This window comes from Lagenorhynchus albirostris, chromosome 14 (assembly GCF_949774975.1).
Source record: "Lagenorhynchus albirostris chromosome 14, mLagAlb1.1, whole genome shotgun sequence".
NCBI classification, from domain to species: domain Eukaryota; kingdom Metazoa; phylum Chordata; class Mammalia; order Artiodactyla; family Delphinidae; genus Lagenorhynchus; species Lagenorhynchus albirostris.
Window position 1 is genome coordinate 17,722,830 of NC_083108.1, and position 26,795 is coordinate 17,749,624.

Sequence of the window (26,795 nt, forward strand, 5' to 3'; positions counted from 1 at the left end):
TTATATACTCATTCCAGCTGAAAATTTTCTCTACTTTTTCGGAACTACTATGATATATTATCTATATTTCTGCTATGGCACTTACTACCTTTTTAGCTTTTGTAGAAATGTCTTGTCTCCCTTGTGATGTCCCTGGAGGAGTGGTGTTTCAAAGCATTCTCACACACCATTGGAAAGCAATTATACTCCAATAAATATGTTTAAAAAAAAAGCATCATCACAGTACCTTGTACATAGTAAGTGAATGGTAAATGTTATATAATAGTAGACAAGTCATCATTGAATAATGTTTCACAAAATATGGACCCCTTGCATCAGCTACCCTGGGTGCTTGTTAAAATTTAGATTCCTGGGCCATGCTCCAGCTCTACTGAATCAGAATCTCTGGCTGTGAAACTGGGAACCCACATGTTAAAGAATTCACTGCAGTTTGAGAACTATGAATTTCAGGGTATGACAGTCATAATAAGGAGTGGGATGGCAAACAGATTTTATCTTGAGGGCTGACTCTGGTAATGGGGGCCAAATGCAATTCTGAGGCAGAGACTCTGGGAAACCGTAGCCTCTAATAGTGGTGTATGCCATGGCCAAGTCAGGGAAGGGGTAGGAGGAGTTTATGTGCAGCATATTTGACATTTCTGAATATGTTAATCTCGGGAATGGAGAGATAAGGATAATCACAAGTCACTCTTGCAGAGGTTTTAGGGTTTGTAATTTGGGGTTTTTGTTTTTTTTTTCATGGTAATTCCAGATTTTCAGGGTGGCATATACAAATTTAGAAGAAAAACAGTAACATCTTTTGGGAAAATTCCATCCACTAAAATCTTCTTTTACTTAATGAAATTAAGCATTAGTTAAATGACACAGGGAGACCGATTAACTGTGAATATTATTTTTGTTTTAGTTATTACTAATAGGGCAAGGAAGAAACTTGGACCTTTGTAGAATTCTCGTGTAGGATTTTTTTTCTAGATGTGCCCTTTTTCTTTTTTTATTATTACATATACTATTTATAATTAGTGAAGAAATTTAGAAAATATTGATGAGAAAAAAATCACCCCTAAGAGCATCACCTTGTAATAACATCTGCTAAATGTTTCCATTTACATATATAAAGTCTGTTTCTGTATAATGTTGAGCATAACCTTGACAGGGCTAAACAGTGCATAATTGTATAATGGAATACTTACATACTTCTTCGAAAGTCAGTCTTGTCATCAGTAGAATAGGGACAACAACTGTCACCTGGCCTGCATCTCCGGATTGTGTTAGGATCTCTTACAGCAGTGTGTTTCTCCAAGGACAGCCTCAGTAGGCTAGGAGTTCTACTAACAGGCAGGAGTGATTCTTACTCCCAGCCTTCATATTTGGAGACAAGACCTTTAAGGAGGTAATAAGGTTAAATGAGGTCATGAGGGTGGGCCCCAATCCAATAGACCTGGTGTCCTTATAAGAAGAGGGACATCAGGAGTGTACATGCTTGTGTGTGTGCATGAGGACACAGTGAGAAGGTGGTTATCTACAAGCCAAGAAGAGAGGCCTTAGGAGAAACCAACCCTGCTGACACCTTGATCTTGGATTTCCAGTCTTCAGAGCTTCAAAACAAATTTCTGTTAAAGTCACCCCATCTGTGGCATTTTGTTATGGCAGCCCTAACACACCACTATTTATAAATATCTTTTATTGAGCACCTTATATTCTAGTTCTTTAGGTACCTCATCTACTATTACTTTTAACCTTCACAATCCTAGAAAGTAGGTATTATTAATCCAATTCTCATGGACAAGAAAGTGAAGTTCAGAGAGGTTAGTGGCTTGTCCATGGCCACAAAATAATAAGTAGCAGAGATTTATTATTGAACATTTTGTCTCTTTGAGTCTAAAGCCATTACACTGTTCTGGTATCACATGAGAAAGGAACAGAGTTACTAAGGCTCTGGCTGTGTTCAGTTAGGAATAATTATGTTTCTGCAGCACACTTAGGCTTCTCTTTTCACATTTCTTGGGCTTCAATTACCACCCAAACTGATGACTCTCAACTCTGCAGCTTTAGCCTACTCCTTTCTTTACTTTCAGACTCATCCTTCCTACTACCTAACATACACCTCACCTGGATGTCCTTCTGGCATCTCATATCAGTAAAAAGAGCCAGAAGACTGAAATATTTGCATTATCCTAGACTCCTTCCTTTGTCATCTCACCAAATTGGTCTGACTGCTCACTCAACCCTGTGGTTTTTATCTTCTAATTGTTTCTCAAGTATATCATTTGACTGCAGCTGCTCCTGTAAGTCATTTCCTGGAGTACCACAGTAACTCCTAAAGTGGAGTTCCACTGCTTTTCGTCCTCACTGCTACCTCCCGCGCTTTTTTTTTTTTTTTTTTCTTTGCGGTACGCGGGCCTCTCACTGTTGTGGCCTCTCCCGTCGCGGAGCACAGGCTCCGGACGCGCAGGCTCAGTAGCCATGGCTCACAGGCCTAGGCGCTCCGCGGCATGTGGGATCTTCCTGGACCGGGGCACAAACCCGTGTCCCTTGCATCAGCAGGCGGACTCTCAACCACTGCGCCACCAGGGAAGCCCTCCCGTGCTTTTTCTAAAGACACTTGTAACCACAAAATTGTCCTGCAGTGACCACTCCATTGTCTTCATGTTAAAATACAAATTCCTTTCCTAGTTATTATCTGACCTTCACTTTCCTCTTCAATTTCATCACCCCAGCTAAAAGCAAAGGTAAATTACTTGATTTGTCTCCTGGCCTAATATTTAAATGAACACTATGGTGTTAGACCGCCTTAACTTGAACACCGGCTTGACTTTGCATTAGGTGTGTGAACTTTGGAAAATTAGGGCTGTTGTGAGGATTAAATGAGCTAATACACATAAAGAGCTTGGATGTTGCCTGGCACATAATTTGTTAACTATTATTATTATTATCATCATCATCATCCCCATCCCTCTCAACCCATGCATTGCATTTGCATTGCTGCTTTCTCGGTCTGGAGTACCCTATCATCTCTTACCATCTGGCTATGCCCTTCTTTTTTCCTTATCAAGATTCGATTCAGGGGTCACATCGCCTAGCAAATTTATCCTGCCCCATCCTATCTCATTTGTTTCCACCGTTTCCTTTGCAAACTTCTTTGTTACTGTAACTATTGTTTGCGTCTATCACCAGACTGTGAGTTCCTAAAGGAGAGACGGTGTTTTCATGTTTTTAGGCACAAGTGAAAGGTGAATAACATTAGTATTTGCCGCATGACTATCCAGAGAGCGCCCAAGTGTAATGAGATCCCTAAATAAATGTTCCTAAAGTCTACTTTGTCTAGTGTGGCGACCTGTCCCGAATATGAGTCAGGACTATACTCAAAGTATTTCCAGGAGGGAACTTAATACCTTAGGCAACAGCCAAGAACCCCGGAGAAAAAAACGATTCTTTTCTCACTTTCCCACAGGGAAACTCCTCGGTGAAACACCCTGGTCTCCGAACCGCGGAGGAATACACGCACTTAAGTGCAATCTGTGCCTGCGCCTGTGCCTGTGACCGCTCCTCTTCTGCGCCTGCGCCGCTCCAGCCAATGAGGAGCTCCTCAGTCGAGGGTGGGGCCACGGGTTGCGCTTTAGGATTGGACAGTGGGAGCAAACGGACGGCGCGGAAATGACGTCAAGGTGCGTAAGCGCCGGCGGCCCTGCTGCGCGGTGGCTGCCGGGTGCCGCACGCCTTCCCTTTCCTCGCCTCTGCCTTTTACCCCCGCTCCCATCCCCGCCCCCACGACCGCTCCGCTCCCTAGCGTGACTCGGCATTGAGAGCCCCGGGAGAAGACTCCGCGGTCGCTACCTCCTCTGCCCAGGCCTCGGCCTTCCTGAGCCTCCCTCCTTCCTCTCCCGGGTCTTCTTCAGTTTTGAAGCCGGTGGCTTCGCTGCGGCCCTGCCAGACTTCTGAGAATGGTGGGTGTGAAGCCGGTTGGGAGTGACCCGGATTTCCAGCCGGAGCTGAGCGGCGCGGGCTCCAGACTCGCTGTGGTCAAGTTCACCATGCGAGGGTGAGTCCGGGCCCGAGCCCAGTGAGTCCCGGCTGTCTGTGCTTTTCTTTCTCTGTTTCCCGATCTCGCCTGCCTTGTGGTCGTGTTCTGCTGCGGAATGTCCGGCGCTGGCCGCAGCCCAAGGCCACTGCCCGGTTAGGCCTCAGTTCCTGGGTGTGAACCCCCGTTTGTGCACCGGGGCGTCTCTGGCAGGCTCGGAGGCCTGGCCGACCGCATTCCCCAGCCCGCGAGATCCCCGCCCGTTGTTTCTGAGTCCTCGGAAGGGGTCTGCTCTTGGGGGTGACCGGGCTCTTTCCCTTCTTGTCTGTGGGAGTCTCCCACAGCCGCCCCTGCTTGCGCCTGTCCCCTTCTTTCCCGGGATGCAGCTGTCACTTGCATCTTAGAAACTTGCAAATTTTAATTTACCCAAACGGTTTGATTCTCTTCACCACCTGCATATGTGGAAAACTGTAGGAAGATTCAGCTACCCAACTAATCCGCGGAGTGCTTAGACCTAAAGCTAATGCATTTTAAATTAAGTTAATGTTGGGTCAGGATGCTTTTTAATTTTCTTAACGTTTCTGTTACTTCTTTGATTTGTAAGTTTGTAAGTTAGGCCACTTTGTGTAAGTTGCATCTGATCACGGAAATTATAGTCGGTATATATATACAGTACACGTAGACAGGTGTCCAGATATCTGGCTTTGACCAAGTAGACTCCATTTTTGACTTGATGATTTAAGAGGACAGGGCACTTGAAAGATGTTATCTGGCTTTGGTAAATCTCAACATAATTCATAGGTCGCAGAGCTGGCGGCTCTTCCATGTTGGGTCCCTGTATGAGAGTGACGTGCTGGAAATAGACATTCAGAACCAAGATTTCAGCGAGCTTGCGTATTTGCTTACCTCCCCTTGTGTATGTCAGTGTCCAGTGGGAAGGATTAGAAGTCTCCTCTTGATCTACCTTGACCCCCTGGTGTTATTTACACTTACACTAACTTGGAGAAATCTACTACAAATACCACTGTTTATGCAACACATTTTGTTGTCCAGGTAACTGTATAGACATAAGGCAGTGTTTTGAGTCTTAGAGCAAAAAGTGATTCAAACCTATCGAACGTGATTCTATAAATGTTGCATATACAGATGGTGGCATTAGGATTAGATTAGGTTTAGGGGATGGAGGGATGTAGGTAGAGATGAAAACAAGTTAGGACTTACCTTGGGACCAATCTCTCTCATACAGAATTGGAAAGGGGGGGATACATTAGATTTTAAGGTTCGTCTTCTCAGTTTTGTTGATTTTATCATGACCATTCTTAATATGAGGGAATACCTATATACATTTGTTAAGTCCTAGGTGGAAGTTGGAAAAAGGAAGAGATGATTTTAACAACGAACCTCATTTTTAGTTCACTTTTCTAATTCTAGTTAGTGGGAGTGTTTATACTTTTATGCCTCAATGATATACTCTCTTTTCCCCTTAACCATAGCAGGGGGAGAGATGAAGAGTAATACATGATTTATATGAAGTGAGAAAAGTTACTGTCATCCCACTTTAGGCCAAGAACATAGTTTTCTCAACCACCTGTTTTTCCATTTCCTTTCCATCCCTACTTGAAGCCTTATTCCTTATTCTCACCTGCCGTGCTTTGTCCATCCTATTATTTTTACTAAAACACTATACAGATTGTCATTCTTCTGTTTAAGAATCTTCAGTGGCTCTCCAGTATTTCGGTTGTTTTTTTAATTGTAGTGAAATACATGTAACATAAATTTGCCATTTTAAAATATACAGTTCAGTGACATTAAGTACAATCACTACACACACACACACACACACACACATTTTTTAATCTTTTTGGCCGCGCTGCGTGGCATGTGGGATCTTAGTTTCCCAACCAGGGATCGAACCCGCGCCCCTTGTATTGGAAGCGTGGAGTCGTAACCGCTGGACCGCCGGGGAAGTTCTAGTACATTCACAATGTTGTACTGTCATTACCCCATCCATATCCTAGAATCTTTTCATTATCTCAAACAGAAACTGTGCACGCATTAAACAGTAATTCCCATACCTTCTCTCCACTGCCCCCAGCCCCTGGTAACCTCTCTTCTAGTTTCTGTCTCCATGAATTTGCCTATTCTTGATAACTCATTTAAGTGGAATTATATAATATTTGTCCTTTTGTTTATGGCTTATTTTAGCATAATGTTTTTAAGATTCATCCATGTTCTAGCATGTGTCAGATTTTCCTTCCTTTTTAAAGCTGAGTAATATCCTGTTGTATATGTATATGTACATATATATATGTATATGTATATACACATACAACATTCTGTTGTATGTATATACCGCATATTTTTGATGGACATTTGGGTTGTTTCCATCTTTTGACTATTGTAAATAATACTGCTCTGAACATTGGTGTGCAAGGATCTCTGTGAGTCCCTGCTTTCAGTTCTTTTGGGTATATGTCTGTGAGTGGAATTGCTAGATTATATGGTAATTCTGTATATAACTTTTTGAGAAACCAGCAAACTATTTGCCCACGGTGGCTGCACAAGTTTGCCTTTCCACCAGCAATGCAGGAGAGTTCCCATTTCTCTACTTACCGACTTCTTTTATATTTTAGTGGCCATCCTAGATGAGTGTGAAGTGGTATCTGGTGGTTTTGATTTGCATTTCCTTGATGACTGGTAATTTTGAGCATTTTTTCTCATGCTCGTTGGTTATTTGCCTTTGGAGAAATGTCTTTTCAAGTCCTTTGCCCATTTTGAATTGGATTGTTTGTTTTTTTGTTGTGGAGTTGTAGGAGTTCTTTATATATTTTGGGTCTTAATCCTTTTTCTGATATATCATTTGCAAATATTTTCTCCCATTGGTTGCCTTTTCAGTTTCTTGATGGTGTCCTTTGATGCACAAAAGTTTAAAAATTTTGCTGAAGTCCAATTTATCTATGGTTTTTTCTTTTGTTGTTTCTTGTGCTTTTGGTGTCATATTCCAGAAATCACTGACAAATCCAGTGTCATGGAGATTCCTCCCTATGTTTTCATCAAAGAATTTTATAGTTTTTACTCTTAAGTTAGGTCTTCGATCTATTTTGAGTTAATTTTTATATATGGTGTTAAGTAAAGGTCCAACTTCATTTTTTTGCATGTGGATATCCAGTTTTCCCAGCACCATTTGTTGAAAAAACTGTCTTTCACCCATTGAATGGCACCCTTCTCCAGTATTTTTTTAAGCAATTAAAATAGTTGTCACTTACATCAAATTTGGTCTGTGTAAGGGACTTATTGGAGCACTTATTGACTTCTGCAGTCCTCAAAATAATGTTTAAAATTATCTCCATTTTACAAATGAGGAAGTTGAGTCAGAAGGAGATTAAATGATTTGTTTAAGGTCCCAGTGTTGAATGTACTCTTTGGGTTGTGAAGTGCTGTCCTGTTCTTCCCAGCCTAAGCAGAAGGGACATGCAGATTCACCTCTGTATTGCGTGGAGCCTGACATTTTTCAGTAAATGTTGCCTTGAATAAGCTTTGCCTGCAAAATCCTTTGATGGAAGTCAGTTCAGTTCACACTCTGATATTCATTTCCCTACCTGTAAAGTGGGAATAATAACATGTAGACTAACCATATCGTTTAGAGAATGAAATTATATATGTGCATTATATACTGTGGTAACATATTTTTGTAACTGGTATCTCCAAACTATTACTTCTTAAATATACCCGGATACACTTAAGTGGTCATAAACAGTGCTAGTTTTGTTATCACTGATGGGTAAATGCCAAATTTAAAAGGATATGCATTTTCTTTCCTGTGAAACTCAGCAATGAGTGATTTTTATCTTGAATTCATGAGTGTACCACTTTTGTAGATATGTTTACCATATATTCAGTTTTGGGTTTCTTAAAATTTTTATTGGAGTATAGTTGCTTTACAATGTTGTGTTAGTTTCTACTGTACAGCAAAGTGAATCAGCTATAGGTATACATATATCCCCTCTTTTTTTGGATTTCCTTCCCATTTAGGTCACCACAGAGCATTGAGTAGAGCTCCTTGTGCTATACAGTAGGTTCTCTCAGTTTTCTTAAAGCAGGTCTTACTTTGTAGTTGGTTAGGTGTTATTGTTACCATCCAGTTAGAATGTCAGTGTACGTTAGGATGGTGAAATCTAACGATTATGATAGTTTGTCCCAATAATACATTGTATAATAGTATTAATTATATATTGTAAAATTGCTGTGGACTGAAGGTACTTTACCATAATACAGAGTTAGGAGGCCCAACAGTTCATAAGGACTGGGCAGATAATATTAGGGAGTGAGGTGGGTGGCTGTAAGATAACTAGCGAATGGTGAGGCCCTAGAGAACATGTAGAGAATTTTAAAAAATATTTTTATTTAAAAAAGTATAGCAGGCACGCAAAAATGTATACAAATCATTTAAGTGTAGAGTCTGATAAATTTTCGCGGTGATCACACCCGTTTAACCAATACAGAGGTCAGGAATAGCAGCGTAGCACAGTCACATCCCCACCCCCTGCAACCTCCTGCAGGCTCCTTCTCATCACTCTCGAACTTTAACACTGTAGACTAATTCCGTCTGTATTTGAACTTTATAACAGTGGTATCATATAGTATGTAATCTGTCTGGATTCCTTTCAAGAGCATATAAATAGTCTTAATCTTGGCAGTTAATTTAGAAATAACAACCAAAAAAAAAAAAAGCACAATGTAGGCCACTGTTTTGGGGGTTTTGAAATAGCAGTTAAGAGTTGGGTTTTGTGATCAAATTTCAGCACTGTACTTCATTGTTCTTGTCTTTGAAATGAGGAATGGTAAAGCTTAAATGAATTTAAACGTTTTATAAGTTACCTAACGTATAATAAATGCTTAATGAACGTTAGCTATTTTGTGTTATTAATAGGACCAGTTATGGTTATGCCTGTCCATTAGTAAATATAAGACACCTAGAAATAACCTGTTTTAAAGTTATGCCCCGCAGAAAAATAAACTTAAAATACATCTTCAGAAAGCACATACATTTTCCACACCCACACCAGCTGAATGTGTTTACACATATTACTGCTCAAGGTGGAGCACTGACTACTTTAGCAAATAGGAAAGAATAGCAAGTTCTTGAAATAAAATCTATTTATATTATGACAGTAAACACACATTTTTTTGTTTATTTTATTGAAGTATAGTTGATTTACAATGTTGTGTTAATTTCCACTCTACAGCAAAGTGATTCAGTTATACATAAATATACATTCTTTTTCATATTCTTTTCCATTATGGTTTATCACAGGGTATTGAATATGGTTCCCTGTGCTGTACAGTAGGACCTTGTTGTTTATCCTGCAGAGTTTTTCTTAAAAGTAATTTTTACAGAATATTTCCATGGTAGCTGTGTGGTACCAGGTGCTTGTATCAGAAGACAGGAATGAAGAATTTTCATAGTGACTTTTCTATAACTTAAAAAGTTAAAAATAGATTTCATAACCGAAAATGACATGCCTATTAACAATTTCCTTCCATTTTCTCTGTTCCAGCTAGGTTTTTTAACATCTTTAGTTTGAGATAAAGCCTTTATGTATTTAGGTTTTATCAGTAAATAATACCTAATTCAGCAGACTATGAAAAACTGTAAACACAAATCTTACTAAGAACCTAACGTGGTGCTTTCAAAGAAAGCTGATCTTGGATTGGCTTTAGGACTTGACTGTTCTAGTTGTGGTCCTGCCATTAACTGGAATGTCTGACCTTGATCAAGTCGTTCAACTTTTCTGGTCTTCACTTCTCATTTATTGAATAATGGTGTTAGGTTAGGTCAGTTTTAAAGTTTCAGTTTTGTGGGTTTGGTTCTTTACGTTTTGCAGAAAGCTAGAGGGTTGTCTGCTGAGGTTTTTCTCAAAAAGCATAAGTCAGAATCTTTCTTACATATTGGACCTAACAGATCAGCTTTCCATCAAAAAGAAGTTCAGAGGTGGAAAAAGAACTTTTTTTTTTTTCTTTCTTTCTTTCTTTCTTATTTAAGCCTCTGGACTAGATGGTCTGGTTTCTTTTACAACAAGTTCAAAGGTCCTGAGGTTATGTACTGTCTAAAGACTGCAAATCAAGGGCTGTGCAAGAGAAAAAAGTACAATCCTGAAATTTAGGCATACTTGGAGAAAAATATTTTAGAGATAGGAAAGGTCCTTAAAGAATCTAGTCCCTTCTCATTTTATACAGAGAAATCAAATAATTTGTTCATGATCTCAGCTAAAAATGGAACTTTAAGTTTACTTTTAAATGCTAGGGGTAAGCTAGGAAAACATCTTACTTAAAATAACAAATCAGTTCATTTGAGTGATTATAATGTGAAAGTATGCTGCTGTATATATCTATGCTTCTGTGTTCTATGATTTATTTTGATTTTTGACTAAAGTTCCAACCTATGATGGCTAACTAAAATTAAACAAAGGATCTAGATAAGGTTAAATTTTGAAAGGGAACACTTATTTTCAAGGTAGCCATTATTTTAGTACAGTCTCTTTAGCTTCAAGAAGAGTTTCTTTAACTCCAGGTAGCTCATACTTGATTGATGAGTAGAGTGATTATGTCAGTACAGTGTGTAGGTGAGGTTGGTTCATATTCTATTTTTCTTAGGTAGTGAAGAGCAGGAATAGAAATAGAACCTTTAGCAGGAAGGAGAAAAGCCCTCAGCCACAGAGGCAGGCTCCCTTTCAGGTTCCTTTTAAGAAAGTCAAAATTAATAAAATTACATCTGAGCTCCTGCAGCCAGCTCCTGGTCCCCAGCGGGGGTCATTCTCATGTTGTGCTTGCTTCCTCCTGTCCCTGCCTGGATGGCAGCCCCGTGGGCTCAGAGCTCCCCTTCCATCTGGATACTCACAGCACCTGTAAGCGGGCACTTCCACTCGTTTGTTTTTGTACATTTTAAATATCCTCTGAGGTGTAACCTCTAGGTCTGAGCCACCTGCCTGTCTGTCCAGGTATTTCCTGAATACTAGTTACTATTTTTCTTAGGAATGTTTTTACAAAGTTGCATGGGTTTAAATTTTTATTTTTTCCATAAGCCTTCTTATTTTCGAAGGCATGCTTTTGCAGAAGGAAGGTTTTTCAGGAATGAGAAAACCTGATACTGTGTGTATACCAGGTATATTTTGTGGTACAGCATGATACCTGTGCTTCATCCATGACTACTGTTTAAATGCAGTTAACATTCAATTCTCTATTTGCAATTTAATATTTTATGAAAATACCTGTTTATCATATAAAAGCAAAGGATACAGAAGTATAGGTAGTTTTAAAAGTCTCCCCTAAACTCCCTTCCTTTTCTAGTCCCACTTTACAGAAATAATTGTTTATTGTGTGACCCACCTAACTTTTCAATATATATTTATGTACATATATAACATATAAATACATATTTTTAACGTGGTCATAGAAAATATTTTATCGTGAGACTTAGTTTTCTTTTAAACTGTATAAATTATCTTTATCCTTTGGTGTGAATGTGTCATAATTTTTTTTAATTGAAGTATAGTTGATGTACAGTATTATGTAAGTTACAAGTGTACAGTATAGTGATGCAGTTTTTAAAGGTTACACTTCATTTATAGTTATTATAAAATATTGGCTATATTTCTCGTGTTGTACAATATATCCTTGTAACTTATTTTATATGTTATAACTTTAAAAAATAGTTTTCTATTGATTGCCATTTAGATTATTATTATTATTTTTACTATTTCAAACATTGCATTGAACTTCCTTATACATATTATTGTGAAATTGAGTAAGTGTTAAGATAAGATTGACTTTTAGAAGTGAGATTGTTGACTCTTGGGTTGTGTTCATTTAAAATTGGTAGATAATGACCAAATGGCCCTTCAAAAAGGCTCTACCAATTTGTACTCCCATCCATAGTGTTTAAGACTTATTAATAACCAGAAGTATTTTGCTAAACTAAACATAGGTTTTGTCGACTGTAAATGTTTGTTCCTTTAAAATTTAGTCTCAGGCCCTATTTCAGCATTGTTAGATCCAAAAATTTACTTTCAGAAGGATCAAGTTTAATATTTAAGAAATTAAGAGTTACTTTCTTAACTTTTTGGTATGAATCTTAAGGATGGCAAAAGGTGAAAATGCTGATTAAAATGTTAAGAATGGAGAGAGAATCATAGCTTGAATTTGAAAATCTTGTATTTTAGAGTTTGCTTTTCCTTGTGTTCCTATCTGCTAAAGCCAAGGTTTTTCTCATTTTTTGGAACTTTTATTGAGATATACATAGTATACAATTATAAATGTATAGTTTAGAGAGTTTACACAAACTGAATATACATGCACGTTTAATCAGCTTCTGGACAATTAGAACATTTCTAGCCTCTTGAAATCTCTCTCATGCCGTTAGCCTGTCACTAACTCTCACAAAAGTAACCATTGTCCTGATTTATAATACCATTGATTTGTCTTGCCTGTATTTGAACTGTACATAAATGGAATCATATAGTGTACTTCTCTTCTCAGTGTTATTTGTGAGATTCATCCATATTTTGGCATGAGGTTTTACATCAGTCATTTTCATTGTTGTATAGTGTTCCAGTATGTGAGTAACTACAGTTAGTTTACTTATTCTGTTGTTGAAAGGAACTTAGGTGGTATCCAGTTTTTGGCCATTAGAAATATTGCTAGTACCAATATTTTTTCAAAAACCCTAAGGCAAACATATACAGACATTTCTGTTTTATATACCCTAGAAATGGTCATAAGTAGGCATAAATCTTGCATTAGCAGATACTGTCAGTTTCTTTTCTTACCCCCTGAAGTGGTTATACCAGTTTGCACTGTCACTAACAGGTCAGTTGCTCCAAGTTCTTGACAGTACTTCCTTCTCTATTGTTTTAGCTGTTTTGGTGGGAGTAGTTTTATTTTTTTTTAATTAAAAAAATTTTTTTTAACATCTTTATTGGAGTATCATTGCTTTACAATGGTGTGTTCGTTTCTGCTTTATAACAAAGTGAATCTGTTATACATATACATATATCCCCATATCTCCTCCCTCTTGTGTCTCCAAATTTGCATTTCCCTGGTTTCCATAGTGACCGAGGAAGTCTTTTTCTCTTTATGGACTGTTTGGATAACCTCATTTGTCCATTTTGAGAGTACCCTTTTTTCTTTTGAATGTCAGTCTTCTTATTGATTTGTAGGGGCTTTTTTACATATTAGAGGTATAAGTCCTACGTTTGATATGTTTTACAGATACTTTTTACTAGTCTGTGGTTTGTCTTTTCACCCTCTAAGTGGTATCTTGATGAACAAAAGGTCTTAACCTTAATATTTTCCAGCTTATCAAGTATATCCCAACATATCAATTCTTCCCTTTTTTCTTTAGTGCTTTTTGTGTTTTAAGAAATAAATCTTTGCTTACTCCAAGGTTTTGAAAGTATCCTCTGTATTTTTTTCCTAAAACTGTTGTTTTACCTTTCCCATTTAGATCTGTAATCCATCTGGAATTGTTTTTTGTGTACAGTGTGAGTTAGGGGTAAAGATTCATTATTTTTCCCCCCCATGTGGATATCCATATTGACTCAGCACTGTTTATTGAAAAGACCATCCTTTCCCCACTGTACTGCTGTGTCAACTTTTTCAGAAGTTCGGTTACTGTGTATGGGATGGGTCTGTTTTTGGACCCTTTTCTTTTAAAATTGGTGAGTTTGTTTATCCTTTATACTCTTAATTTTATAAAGCTTTTTGGTAGTTATTAATATCTAGTAATGTAATTTCTTCAGCTTTGAACCCCAAAATGCTTGGGCTATCCTTGATATTTATTTCCCTATAAATTTTAGAATTTAAATTTGTTAATTTTTCCAAGCAAACCTTGGAATTTTACATTGACTTTAAAGATCAAATTGAGGAGACTTGACATCTTGACAGTGTTGAGTTTTCCAGTTCATAGGTATAGTATATTCCTCCATTTATTTAGATCTTTAATTTCGTTCAGTGAGAAGAAAGCTGGAAGACAACACTGTTAGACTTAAAGACTTAATATAAATCTGTAGTCATTAAGACAGTGTGGTACTGATGCAAGTGTATCTAAATAGTACAGTGGAAAAGACAAGAAAGTCTAAAGATAGGTTGATCAGAATGTTTTTAATTCTGCGTTTTAATTGACAAGATCTTTAGAGTATAAATTAGTACAATCTTGGGTGTTATTTTACCAAGCATCTCTTACTTTTCTCACAGGTGTGGACCGTGTTTAAGGATTGCCCCAGCATTCAGTTCTATGAGTAATAAGTATCCACAAGCAGTATTCTTGGAAGTAGATGTACATCAGTGTCAGGTAAGGCAAAGAGTCCTTAAAAAAATGTCTTTTTATTTATAAATTGATTTGAAATTCAGCATTAATTTCATCCTTTATCTCTTTATGCACTAAGTACTTATTTTTTTGAAGGTAGGATAATATTATGTTAATGTAATTATTACAAATGTTGTTATGGCTGCATTAGTTAAGAAGGGTAGTCCAATATTAATTGCTTCTGGGTTTGCTAATAATATTTTTCTGGTACAAAACTAATATTATGTTGTTAAACTTAATAGGTCACCTGGCAGTTCTGTGTTTTACATTTCTTTGTTTATTTTTTTGTAAATCTAAAATTATATCTTGTACTACAGACACACTGGTTGATTAGAAAGCCATGGCAGAGAATTCTTGGATGTAGTTTGTTTTGAATTGATCAGTTATAACCCTAGCTCCAAAGCTGCTTACTCAGCAGAAAGTTTAAAATGTTGGTTACTATTGATTGAGCCACAGTGTTGTAGGTAGATTGCCCTGGTTACTTAGTCAGCATGGCTGTGTGACAGTTCTGCATTTGCATATCTAGATGTATGGAGGAATTGTTAGAGAAAAAAATTTTTTGAAGGCTTCTTCCAACACTAAAAATGTAGTCTTTTGACATACATAAATAACAGCTCTGTAACTTTTTTTTTTTTCCAGTGAAGCTTTTGTCTTTGATACATTTCTGGGTTGGAAAAAAATCTTAGAATGTTACATAGCTTGCAGATAAGTATTTTGGGGATTTCGTGCAAACTCTATGTTACACGTTTATTGTTTAGTACTTATATCGCATACTTCTGGACAGCAGCCCTGGCCTTATTTTGCCTTATTTTAAGTATTCACTGTCTCTGATCTGGAAGTGCTGTCTTCTGGAGCTGTGTGGTCCTGTACAGTAACCACATGTGGTTGGGTACTGAGTACTTGAAGTGTGGCAAGTCCAAATTGAGATGTGCTGTAAAATACACATAGGATTTTGAAGGCTTAGTATGAAATAAAATACGTAAAGTATGTCATTAACTTTTTACATTGACTATATGTTGAATTGCATATTTGGATTTGCTAAAATAAATTATTAAAATGGATTTCAGTTGTTTCTCTTCACTTTTTTCTTGTGGATACTAGAATATTTAAAATTACATGTGTAGCTCACATTTGTATCTTGTATTATATTTCTTTTGGACAGCACTGTTCTAAAAGGTCATTTTTTTTTATGAGGCTTAGAGAAGACATCTCTGTAAACTTTATGCTTTTTTTAAAAAAACAATATAGTGGTACCTCTTTCTAGTGTTTGAATATGCAAGGTGACATACTTATTTTACTATTTTCTTTACACTTCTCATGAAGAGTTTAATGAGTTTAATGAATCAGTGACTGATTAATTTTCATTCGGTAGCTAGTCTTATGATCTCGTGGAGTTGGAGCAGAATTTAAAAAGATACCCGTTGTGGTGTTTTTGATGGAAGACCAGAAGTCATTTCTTTAAGAGTAGAACTAGGGCTTCCCTGGTGGCGCAGTGGTTGAGAGTCTGCCTGCCAATGCAGGGGACACGGGTGCGTGCCCCGGTCCGGGAAGATCCCACATGCTGCCGAGTGGCTAGGCCCGTGAGCCATGGCCGCTGAGCCTGCACGTCCGGAGCCTGTGCTCCGCAACGGGAGAGGCCACAACAGTGAGAGGCCCGCATACCGCAAAAAAATAAAAAAAGAATAGAACTAGATGAGGCTTGCAGTGCAAAGGATGTTACCTCCTTTTCACGGACAGATGGGCTACTGTTTTTTCAGATGTGTACTTTTTCCTAGTAGCAGTGGTTTGTGTTGACATATCTCAATACCCTTCTGGGGTTCTCCATTTGAGAAACAGTCTGTACTTATGAGAGAACTGTCTGGTGTTGTAAAGTGCAATTTCTGTGTTAGAAGCCGATTGTTCTATTGAATGAAGCACTTAACACCAAAACAAAAATGCAGGGCTATTCTTTGTTGCGGACATAAGGGTAATATAGTTGTGCCCCTTAAGAATAGGCCTGTTTTTTCTTAAGTAACAATTAGGAGTAAGTTATTTTACATGTTTTTAGTTCATGCTTGTGATATTTAACTTCCATAGAGATGTAGAGTGAATATTCAGAGTGGTTTAAGATGAGTTTTGATTCATAATGCTATCTAACTTGACAATTCTAGGGAACAGCTGCCACCAACAATATATCAGCAACACCTACATTTCTATTTTTTCGAAACAAAGTGAGAATTGATCAATATCAAGGAGCAGATGCTGTGGGACTAGAGGAAAAGATCAAGCAGCACTTGGAAAACGACCCTGGAAGCAACGAGGACACAGATATTCCAAAAGGCTATGTATGTAGAATTAAAAGTGAGATCATGATGTGTCTTGCATTTGTCATTATTTGGTTGAAGTGAAGTTCACTGTTTTCATGTTTTGTCATTTGCTAGTTAAGAATACTTTCAGTTAAGAACTTTAAAAGTAAATGTAATAGCTGACTATTTGATTTTGTCTGTGTTGTGTGTGTTATAACCTTAAGCCCCCATCATAAACTATTTTTTATTTTTATTTATTTATTTATTTTTTGTGGTACGCAGGCCTCTCACCGTTGTGGCCTCTCTCGCTGCGGAGCACAGGCTCCGGACGCGCAGGCCCAGTGGCGGTGGCTCACGGGCCCAGCCGCTCCGCGGCATGTGGGATCCTCCCGGACCGGGGCACAAACCCGTGTCCCCTGCATCTGCAGGCGGACTCTCAACCACTGTGCCACCAGGGAAGCCCTGCCACTTGTTTTTTAATCTGCTTTCTGAACTATTTTAATAGCCATTTTAAAAAAATTATTTATTTATTTTTGTTTTATTTTATTTTTGGCTGCGTTGGGTCTTTGTTGCTGTGCGCGGGCTTTCTCTAGTTGCAGTGAATGGGGGGCTCCTCTTCGTTGCGGTGCACGGGCTTCTCATTGCAGTGGCTTCTCTTGTTGCGGAGCAGGGACTCTAGGTGCACGGGCTTCAGTAGTTGTGGCATGTGGGCTCAGTAGTTGTCGCTCACAGGCTCTAGAGCGCAGGCTCAGGAGTTGTGGCGCACAGGCTTAGTTGCTCCACGGCATGTGGGATCTTCCCGGACCAGGGCTCGAACCTGTGTCCCCTGCATTGGCAGGCAGATTCTTAACCACTGTGCCACCAGGGAAGTCCCAAAAGCCATTTTTATACGTTTGTTTTTTACTTTTTTTCCCTCCCAAAGTGAAAAACTTTTCATTGGAAAAATTTTTCACTTTTTGACAATTGTGTAAAATGGCATGTAAATTTTAGTGTATGACCATTACATACTGAACTCCCTTTTCTGCTGGTTTCTAAAGTTTTCTCCCTCTTTTTAAATGTATCTATTTAAAAACCCTAGTTATTGATTTTGTTTTAAAACCAAATGTGACTTTAGTACTGGATATGTTTTTCAAACTTTTAAGAGTTATTATTCTAAATAATAACTTGAAGACTTAAGAATGTCAAAGTTTTTGAAAACTATATAATATGAATAGTCATAATTTATGTCAATCATATGAGAGCTATTCAGGAAGGAAGTAAAATTCAGAAGTACCACTTCATGGTAGCTGACTTGTTTATGCAAATTGGTAAAACCTGCTTACCAAAATAATATTTGTATATATATTTTTAAATTTTGCTTGTTATAAAGTTATTGTGTTGGCAGATTAAAAATGATTTTTTTTTAAAAGTGTTACCTCAAGTTAAAGCTAGTATATGAAAGCATGTGTAACAAGTACATTTAAAAATTTTTAAATTTATTTATTTATTTGGCTGAGTCAGGTCTTAGTTGTGGCATGCGGAATCTTTCGTCGCAGTACACGGCCTCTTCGTTGTGGTGTGAGGGCTTCTCTCTAGTTGTGGCGCGTGGGCTCTAGAACGTGTGGGCTCAGAAGTTACAGCATGTGGGCTGTAGCTGTGGTGTGCAGGCTCCAGAGTGTGCAGGCTCAGTAGTTGCAGCACATGAATTCTCTAGTTGTGGTGCACGGGCTCTAGAGCTTGCGGGCTCAGTAGTTGTGGTGCGCGGGCTTAGTTGCCCCACAGCATGTGGGATCTTAGTTCCCTGACCAGGGATCAAACTTGTGTCACCTGCATTGGAAGGAGGATTCTTAACTATTGGACCACCAGGGAAGTCCACCAAGTACATTAAAACAGGCCTGCCATGGAGCTACCAGTCATTATGTAAGGCCCTTAAATTCATGTTGAATAAGGAGAACCTGTAGTCAGGTATATATGAGAGATTCTTTTTGTGTTTATGGGTGGAGGGGGAGTTGTGCCTTCAGAAAGTGTCTTTAACATGTGGTAGTGGCATTAATTACTTTAAGTTAAGGACTTAATAAATATTTATTTAAAATAGAACTGTTATATGATAATTTGAAATGGTAATATTCAGTTAGAAAGTGTGAACATGTGTAAGTCAGGGTTATGACGCCTTTTGGAAAATTTTGGAAATCATTTGACTTGTAAACAGTTGTGTTTACTTCTTTGTATTTTTTTCCTTTATTAGTAAGGGTTTTTGCATGAAAAAGTCTTATGGGCACAACAGTCTTGGCTGCTTAGCTGCAGCGATACTTCTTTACATCAGCTAAGTGTGATATCAGGGTTTTGGCTTTGGGTAGGAAATAAGCAGGGAAAAATGACGTTTTAGGAAATAAGACATTTAATTTCATCCAGATGTTATGAATACAAAGTAAAAAGCTGTTAAAAACATTTTCATTTTTTTCCATCAGGTGTCAATGAAGACTTTAAAAGTTTTGAACTATAGGTCTTATAGGGTCATTAAATATTTAAAACTGGTAATGTGTTCCCAAGAACGGCATTGTTTTCACAACACAAATGGAAACTGAATGAAAACCTGTATCTTAAAGTAGATTTAAATATAAGTATTACAAAAATGTATTGACAATTTTAAAATAAAATTTTAGGTTTCTTAGAATAAAGACTTTCTCTCATTACGTTTAAATGCTAAAAGGCTATATAATTATTGATTTCACACATCCTATAGTTTTGAAACTCCTGATTTGACTGGAGCCAGAGTGAAAGAAAGAAATATCTCTCTTCGAGGGGTTTGAGATATTACAAAAGATGTAGGGTATGATACTCAAAAGGTTAAGAATCAAAAATCGGAAGTAATACAGTGTTTTTGTAAACATCATGACTTTGAGTTTTTAATATGTTTATTGAAGTTCGAAAAAATTTTGTTTTTCCAATCCTGTTGTCTTTTATTTATTTCTCTTATCTTACTATAGTGACTTATTCCACAGTAGTATTGAAAGCAGACATCCTTGACTCGTTCCTCATCTTAGGGGGAAAGCATGCAGTCTTTCACTATTAAGTATGATGTTAGCTGGAAGTTTCTCATATATGCCTTTTATCAGGTTGAAGAAATTCTCTTCTATTCCTAATTTGTTGAGAATTTTTTAAAATCAGAAATGGGTATTAGATTCTTACAAATATTTTTTTCTGTGTCCATTGAGATGATCATGTTTCAACATTTTGTTTCTTAACATGGTGAATTACATTGAGTGACTTATGCCTGTTAAACCAACCTACCATAACCTAGCATACTCTAGCCACTCTTGACTATGATGCATTATCCTTTTAATATATTGTTGAATTAGGTTTGCTAAAATTTTGTTTAAAATATTTGCCTCTATGTATATGAGGGACATTGGTCTGTAGTTTCCTTTCTTGTATGTTTTGGTATCAGGGTAATGCTGGTGTCATTAAATTAGTAAATATTCTCTCCTCTTCAATTTTCTGGAAGAGTTTGTGTAGAATGGGTACTATTTCTTCCTATAATATTTGTTAGAATTTAATAGTAAAGCCAGCTGTTCCTGGAGTTTTCTTTGTGGGAAGATTTTTTTTTTTTTTTTTTTTGCGGTACGCGGGCCTCTCACTGTCGTGGCCTCTCCTGTCGCGGAGCACAGGCTCCGGATGCGCAGGCTTAGCGGCCATGGCTCACGGGCCCAGCTGCTCCGCGGCATGTGGGATCCTCCCGGACCGGGGCATGAACACGCGTCCCCTGCATCGGCAGGAGGACCCTCAACCACTGCGCCACCAGGGAAGCCCTGTGGGAAGACTTTTAACTACAAATTTAATTTTTAAAAATAGGTAAACAATCCAGTTATCTATTTCTTCTTGAGTGAGCTTTGGTGGTTTGTGTCTTTCAAGGAATTTGTCCATTTCATTTGTGTTGTTGAACTTAAGTGCAAAATATTGTTCATAATATTCTCTCATTTTTTTAATATCTAAAGAAACTGTAGTACTGTCACCTCTCCTAATATTGGGATTTTTTTGTCTTGACCACTCTGGCTAGATGTTTCTTAACTCACTGATCTTGTCAGAGAACCAGCTTTTGATTTCATTGAGTTTCTCTATCGTTTTTCATTTCATTGCCTTGATGTTTATTATTTTCTTTTCTCTGTTTACTTTGGGTTTAATTTGCTCTTCTCTTTCTAGTTTCTTAAGGTCGAATTTGAGACCTTTCTTCTTGCCTAATGTAGGCATTTAGTGCTATAAATTCCCCACCCTGGGACTTCCCTGGTCGTCCAGTGGTAAAGAATCCACTTTCCAATGCAGGGGACGCGGGCTCGGTATCTGGTTGGGAACTGAGACCCCACATGCTGCAGAGCAGCTAAGCCCGAGCGCCACAACTTCTGAGCCCATGTGCCTCAACCAGAGAGCCTGCGTGCTCTGGAGCCCTCACACCACAACTAGAGAGAAGCCCATGCGCCACAACAACAAAAAAGCTCCCACATGCCACAACAAAGACCCAACGCAGCCAGAAAGAAAAAAATAAGTCTCTGCCCCAAGTATCTCTTTAGAAGTTGGGAAAGTTTTAAACATTCTATTTTTTCTCTCCCCTATTTTCTTTTTTTAATTTACTTATTATTTTTAAAATTTTATTTATTTCATTTTATTTTTTTAACACCCTTACTAGAGTATAATTGCTTTACAATGGTATGTTAGTTTCTGCTTTATAACAAAGTGAATCAGCTATACATATACATATATCCCCATATCTCCCCCCTCTTGCATCTCCCTCCCACCCCTCCTGTCCCATAATTTATTTATTTATTTTAATTTTTATTTTAATTTTTTTGCGGTACGCGGGCCTCCCACTGTTGTAGCCTCTCCTGCTGCAGAGCACAGGCTCCGGACGCACAGGTCCAGCGGCCATGGCTCACGGGCCCAGCTGCTCTGTGGCATGTGGGATCTTCCCGGACTGGGGCACGAACCCATGTCCCCTGCATCGGCAGGCGGACTCTCAACCACTGCGCCACCAGGGAAGCCCCCATAATTTATTTTTTTAAAGGTATCTTTATTGGAGTATAATTGCTTTACAATCCCATATTTTATAAGAGTACCTAGTATGGCTTCAAATCGCATGAGGGGGCTAGCAATATCAAGTCTTCCTCTCTAGAAGTTTGCAGTCTAGGCACTCTGGAATCAAACTTGTATTTACATGTGTTCTAAATCTTGAGACTTGTTAGTGTATTTCAGTGTTCCAACCTCTGACCTGTAGGTTTTGGTCTACAAATATGTCACATTCATCAAAATAAACATTAAATGTCCCTAATTTATGTAGTAGGTAGGACAGATTTTTCTTTAACCAAAAACTTTCTAACTTCCTGTGTGTCTCATGTTGGATTCCACTCACCTCCTCCCCCCAAAGGTGAAATTTGTTCAAGCAAACAAAAAATCTAGTTGACAGAGTAGTGTTATAAACATGCATGTCATTCACCTGTGTTCATCAGTTGTGAATATTTCCCTGTTTTTGTTCTATCTTGATATGTATTTATCTGCTTTTATATTTTGCAGCATCATTTACAGAGTAAGTTATAGGCATCTAGATGGTTCATCTGTAAATATTTCAGCATGGAGCTCCTAAGAACAAGGACATTCTCTTGTATAGCCATGATACCATTATCACTTCTAAGAAATTTAACATTGATATGATATCTATCCCTAATGTACAGCCTATATTCAGATTTCCTTAATATATCTCCAAAATATACTTTATAGCTGTTTTTCCCCAATCTTGGATCAAATCAAGGGTCATGCATTGCATTTAAGTTGTCAATCTCTTTAGTGTTCTTTAGTCTAGAAACTTCTCTCCGCCTTTTTTCTTTCATGACTGCCTTTTAATTTGTCTGTGCCATGCGGCATGTGGGATCCTAGTTCCCTGACCAGGGATCGAACCTGAGCCCCCTGTATTGGAAGCGCAGAGTCCCAACCACTGGACCTCCAGGGAAGTCCCATGACTGCCTTTTTTTAAAGTTTAAAGCAACGCCAGTCTACTGTAGTAGCCACTAGGCACATGTGGCATTTTTTATGTGACTGGGGCAACTGAGGAACTGAATTTTTAGTTTTATCTATTTTTAATTGATTTAGTTTTAAATTTACACATGTGGCTAATGGCTGTCTCATTGTACAGTGCAGGTCTGGACCATTTGTCTTACACAGTGTCCCACAGTCTGGATTTGTCTGATTGTGTTCTCATGATTCTTTCCTCATTATTGGCAAGTTGATTGCATAAGTAGTGATACTTATTTCCAATTACATATTTTCCAAATATGTCAGTTTGCAGTTATGTCAAGTATACAATATTATGCCAGTTTGTCCCAGACAGTGTTGTAAAACAGAGCACTTTAATGCAACTGTTCAAATATGATACTTGTTTTGTGTGCCCCATGATAAATTAAAAACCAATTTTAAATTATTTACCTATTTAGTTTATTTTCATCATTAAGGTATTGGAAGTACGACTGCAATGTTGTCTTCAAGCCTGGGGTCTTGATCCTGCATATAGTATGGAAGAGGCATCTCGGTAGGATGGTAGGCAAATGTTTGAAAGATTTTGTCACATTTTCAAGGCAAATGTTCAAGAAGTTCAGAATAATTCTGTAGTAGTAGAACTTAGCTGTGTAGTGCTCCTTTTCTTCCTGCCTCCCTTTTTGAATTGGCTACATTATGTTACCCTGAGTAATACATTTAACATCTAATGCAATGTAACATTTGATATGATAGAAAAGAATATTTTGGCTTTGGAAGCATTTAGGCTAGTCTATGAATAATTAAGGGTATATTCTAATGGATTATTACCATATTGATAATTATTTGAAATGTAAAGTTTTCTTTAGTCTTTCAGAACCATATACACATGTATTAGTATGTGTATTAGTATTCGTAATGAAGACTGATAGAATGGTGAACATGTATCTGATAACTTAGAATACTTGGTAATCTTTATATTTTTATTTTTTTTAAATTACTTGGTAAACTTTAAAAACAGTTTTTGTTTAGTAGGTGAAATGGATACTTTTCTAGAAAAATAGTTTCAAAATCAACTCCACTAGAAGCAGAACTCCTAAATAGACCAATCACCATTGAGGAAGTAGAGAAAATAGTAAAAGAGCTCTTACATAAATACCAAGATGACTTCACAGGGAAATTCTACCAAATCTCTAAAGATCAGGTAGTCTTGTGTTAACTGCAACTACTCAAGACAGTACAAAAAGAGAGAAAACTTAAAAGTTTCATTTTGAAGTAAGTTATGACATTGATCCCAGAATCTGACAAAGTTTGCAGCAAAAAAGAAAGCTACCAACCAGTTCTAGTTAGGAATATTGGTGTACAAATCTTAAATAAAATATTAGTAAACAAAATTCAGCAATCTAGAGGAGAAAAATCATGATTTCCTAATATGGGGAAAAAGCATTTGACAGAGTGCAATATCTATTTATTCCTAAAGTGTTCAATAAAATTTTAATGGGGAAGTACTGGAGGCATTCCCACTGAAGTCAGAAACAAGACAGGGATGACCACTGTCACTGCAACTCTATGGCGTTGTGTTGAAAGTATTAGCCAAAACATATACAGGAAAATGTTAAATGACGCCACAGGAAAGCACTCAGCAAAATCCAGAATATAAGAAATCTATAGGCTAAATGACTATAGATTAAAAGAGATTTAAGAGACATTAACCAAATACGGTATTTGTACTTTTCTTGGATTCTTATTCTGAGACTCAGTAATTTCAACTGTAAAACATTTATGAGACAGTTGAAGAAATTTGAACATTGATATTGATGATATTAAAATATTATTCATTGTTTTAGTTGTGATAATGATACTGAGGATTTTTTTTTGAGTACTTATCTCTTGTGAACACACTGAAATGTTCATGAATGAAATGAAGAAAATGTCTAAAATTTACTTGAAAATAATTGGGAGAAAGGTTGGGAATGGTTACAGGGTAAAGGTGAGATAAGAGTGGGCATGAGTTGATGATTATTGTAGCTGGGAGGTGGATACCTGAGGTTCACTGTATTAGTCTATTGGTGTATGTTTGGAATTTTCCATGATAAAAATTTTTTAAATAGTTATTTGCTATTTATCTTTAAACTCTTCACGGATATAGGTTTAAAGAGTGCATGATTACTAGAAGAGGGAGGTAGGCTTTCTTTGGATATTTTGTAGATATTTTAGTTTGCATATTTTCCACTTCAAAACACTGCTATTAAAAAACGTATAAGTCAACATTTAATAATCTTTGTGTTAAAGACTTGATTTTGGTTTCTTATTAAGTGGGCTAAGCCTAAATTTGGCTTTAATTATTAGTGATAGATGTCAGTTTGAAGTTCAAATGAAAGGGTTATTATAAAAGTTTTAGTAACTGTTTTAAATGAGATATAAGTTTTCTTTAAAATTGCTTAATCAAGAGAGTCACTCCAATATAAAATAAAAAGTTTAGAAAAAAAAGAATCACATACAATGATGTATTGTACAACACAGGAAATAGTATCTTATAGTAACTATAAATGGAATATAACCTTTAAAAATTGTTAATCACTGTGTTGTACCCCGGAAACATAATATTGTACAATAAAAAAAAGAATCACATATTTACATTTCTTATTAAGATTTTTATACCAAATCCAAATGCTTTGCCTAAAGTCTTGGTTTAATTTTTTTCAGATGGATTTAATGCCTTTTATTAACAAAGCTGGCTGTGAATGTCTTAATGAAAGTGACGAGCATGGATTTGACAACTGTTTACGAAAAGACATGACCTTCTTGGAATCTGATTGTGATGAACAGGTAACCGAATGCTTAAGGCTTGTAAGGATTATCAGTATTTATGCCTGCTCTTGTTTCTTGTTCAGGTTTCCATCTCAGGATTTCATGTTTCTCTTTTCCAGATGCTCACTTCTTTCTTCCTTTTTATAACTTCACCCCTGTCCTTTGACCCTGCAGACCCCCCTCGTTTCTTTGTTCTTCTATGCCAGCTGCAGTGCGGAGAATCACCGATCTCTTGGATTGCCCCGAAGGCTGAGTTGAGCCTTCACTCTTCTTAAGTCCTTTTGTTCATTCTTGACTTGCCTTCATACTTCCTACACGACTTTGTCCCTGAGAAATAGAAACTAATTAGATGAGCCCTCCCTGTATGTCTAGTCCTCACTCCCAGATGTAAACCTGTTGTATTTCCCTATAATTCCCAGCATTATTGTTCCAGAGGAAGTAGTGTAGTATAGTACTGCCTTTATCAAGCCATCTCTGTCTTCATCTTGACTGTTATTTTCCTTAATTTAATTTCTATTCCATTGCCTCTGCTTTGTCCCCATTTCCTGTTCATCTTTTACATGTTCACAAAAGTTATTTCTCTAAAATATAAATCTGATCATGCTTCTTTTTCTTAAAAGAGTTAAATGGTTCTTCAGTGACTTCAGGAAGAAGGTGTCCTATTCTTGCTGACTATCTGCTTCTAGCTTTCTACTCTCATAATCCTCTGCACCTGTGGTTCAAGTCGCTAAGCACGTCATGCTTACTTTCTGGCACACAGTTACAGGTCAAGTGTAAAAGGTACTTACATAACCAAAGGGAGTAATTTAAGTATTTTCTTAAGCAAATAGACCACAGTGATTTGAAATCATAAATCCAAATCCCATCTTTCTTTGCTCCAGCCAGAGCTACCTTACTGTATAGCTTTGAGAATATCATTCACATTGTGCTCCTTGTAAATGGTGCCCTGAAATAATGTGGTGATGCATATCAGAAGGACTGGCTACAGCTTCCCTGAAATCTTCCTGCCAAGGAAATCTTCCTCCCAGGGTAGAAGCATAGGTACCTACATCAGACAGAATTTTAGCTGGAAAGAAGATTGAGTGAATGAATCAGAGATAGGCATTTCGGCATTGTTTTGTGTTCCAGTTCCCTTACCTGGCTTTTCAGATTCAGTTAGTCAGATAAATTTAAGATGGAGGTTTGGAGGTTACTGTTAGAGCTGTGAGTCCTGTTCTCTTGAGTTTTGGATCAAATAGAGTTCATTTGAGGTCTAGTCTCTCCACGTAGCCTGTGTGCATTGTCTCCAAATTGTCAAGTGACGTGGGTGGATGCTTCCACAAAT

The 26,795-nt window shown here is 37.5% G+C and overlaps 1 protein-coding gene across 4 annotated transcripts in view; it reads left to right on the forward strand.

Moving 5' to 3' along the window:
* The first annotated feature begins 3,689 nt into the window (after positions 1-3,689).
* TXNL1 (thioredoxin like 1) overlaps positions 3,690-26,795 on the forward strand; it is a 35,185-nt gene continuing 12,079 nt past the window's right edge. For 2 of the 4 annotated variants that reach the window (XM_060120947.1, XM_060120950.1), the window contains exons 1-4: positions 3,691-4,039; positions 14,270-14,366; positions 16,532-16,705; positions 25,367-25,489. In XM_060120947.1, coding sequence (XP_059976930.1) covers positions 3,942-4,039; positions 14,270-14,366; positions 16,532-16,705; positions 25,367-25,489 — 492 coding nt within the window. In that variant the 5' untranslated portion in view covers positions 3,691-3,941. Of the gene's footprint in view, positions 4,040-14,269; positions 14,367-16,531; positions 16,706-25,366; positions 25,490-26,795 lie in introns of all 4 variants that reach the window. The other 2 variants (XM_060120949.1, XM_060120948.1) reach the window with 2 other exon arrangements.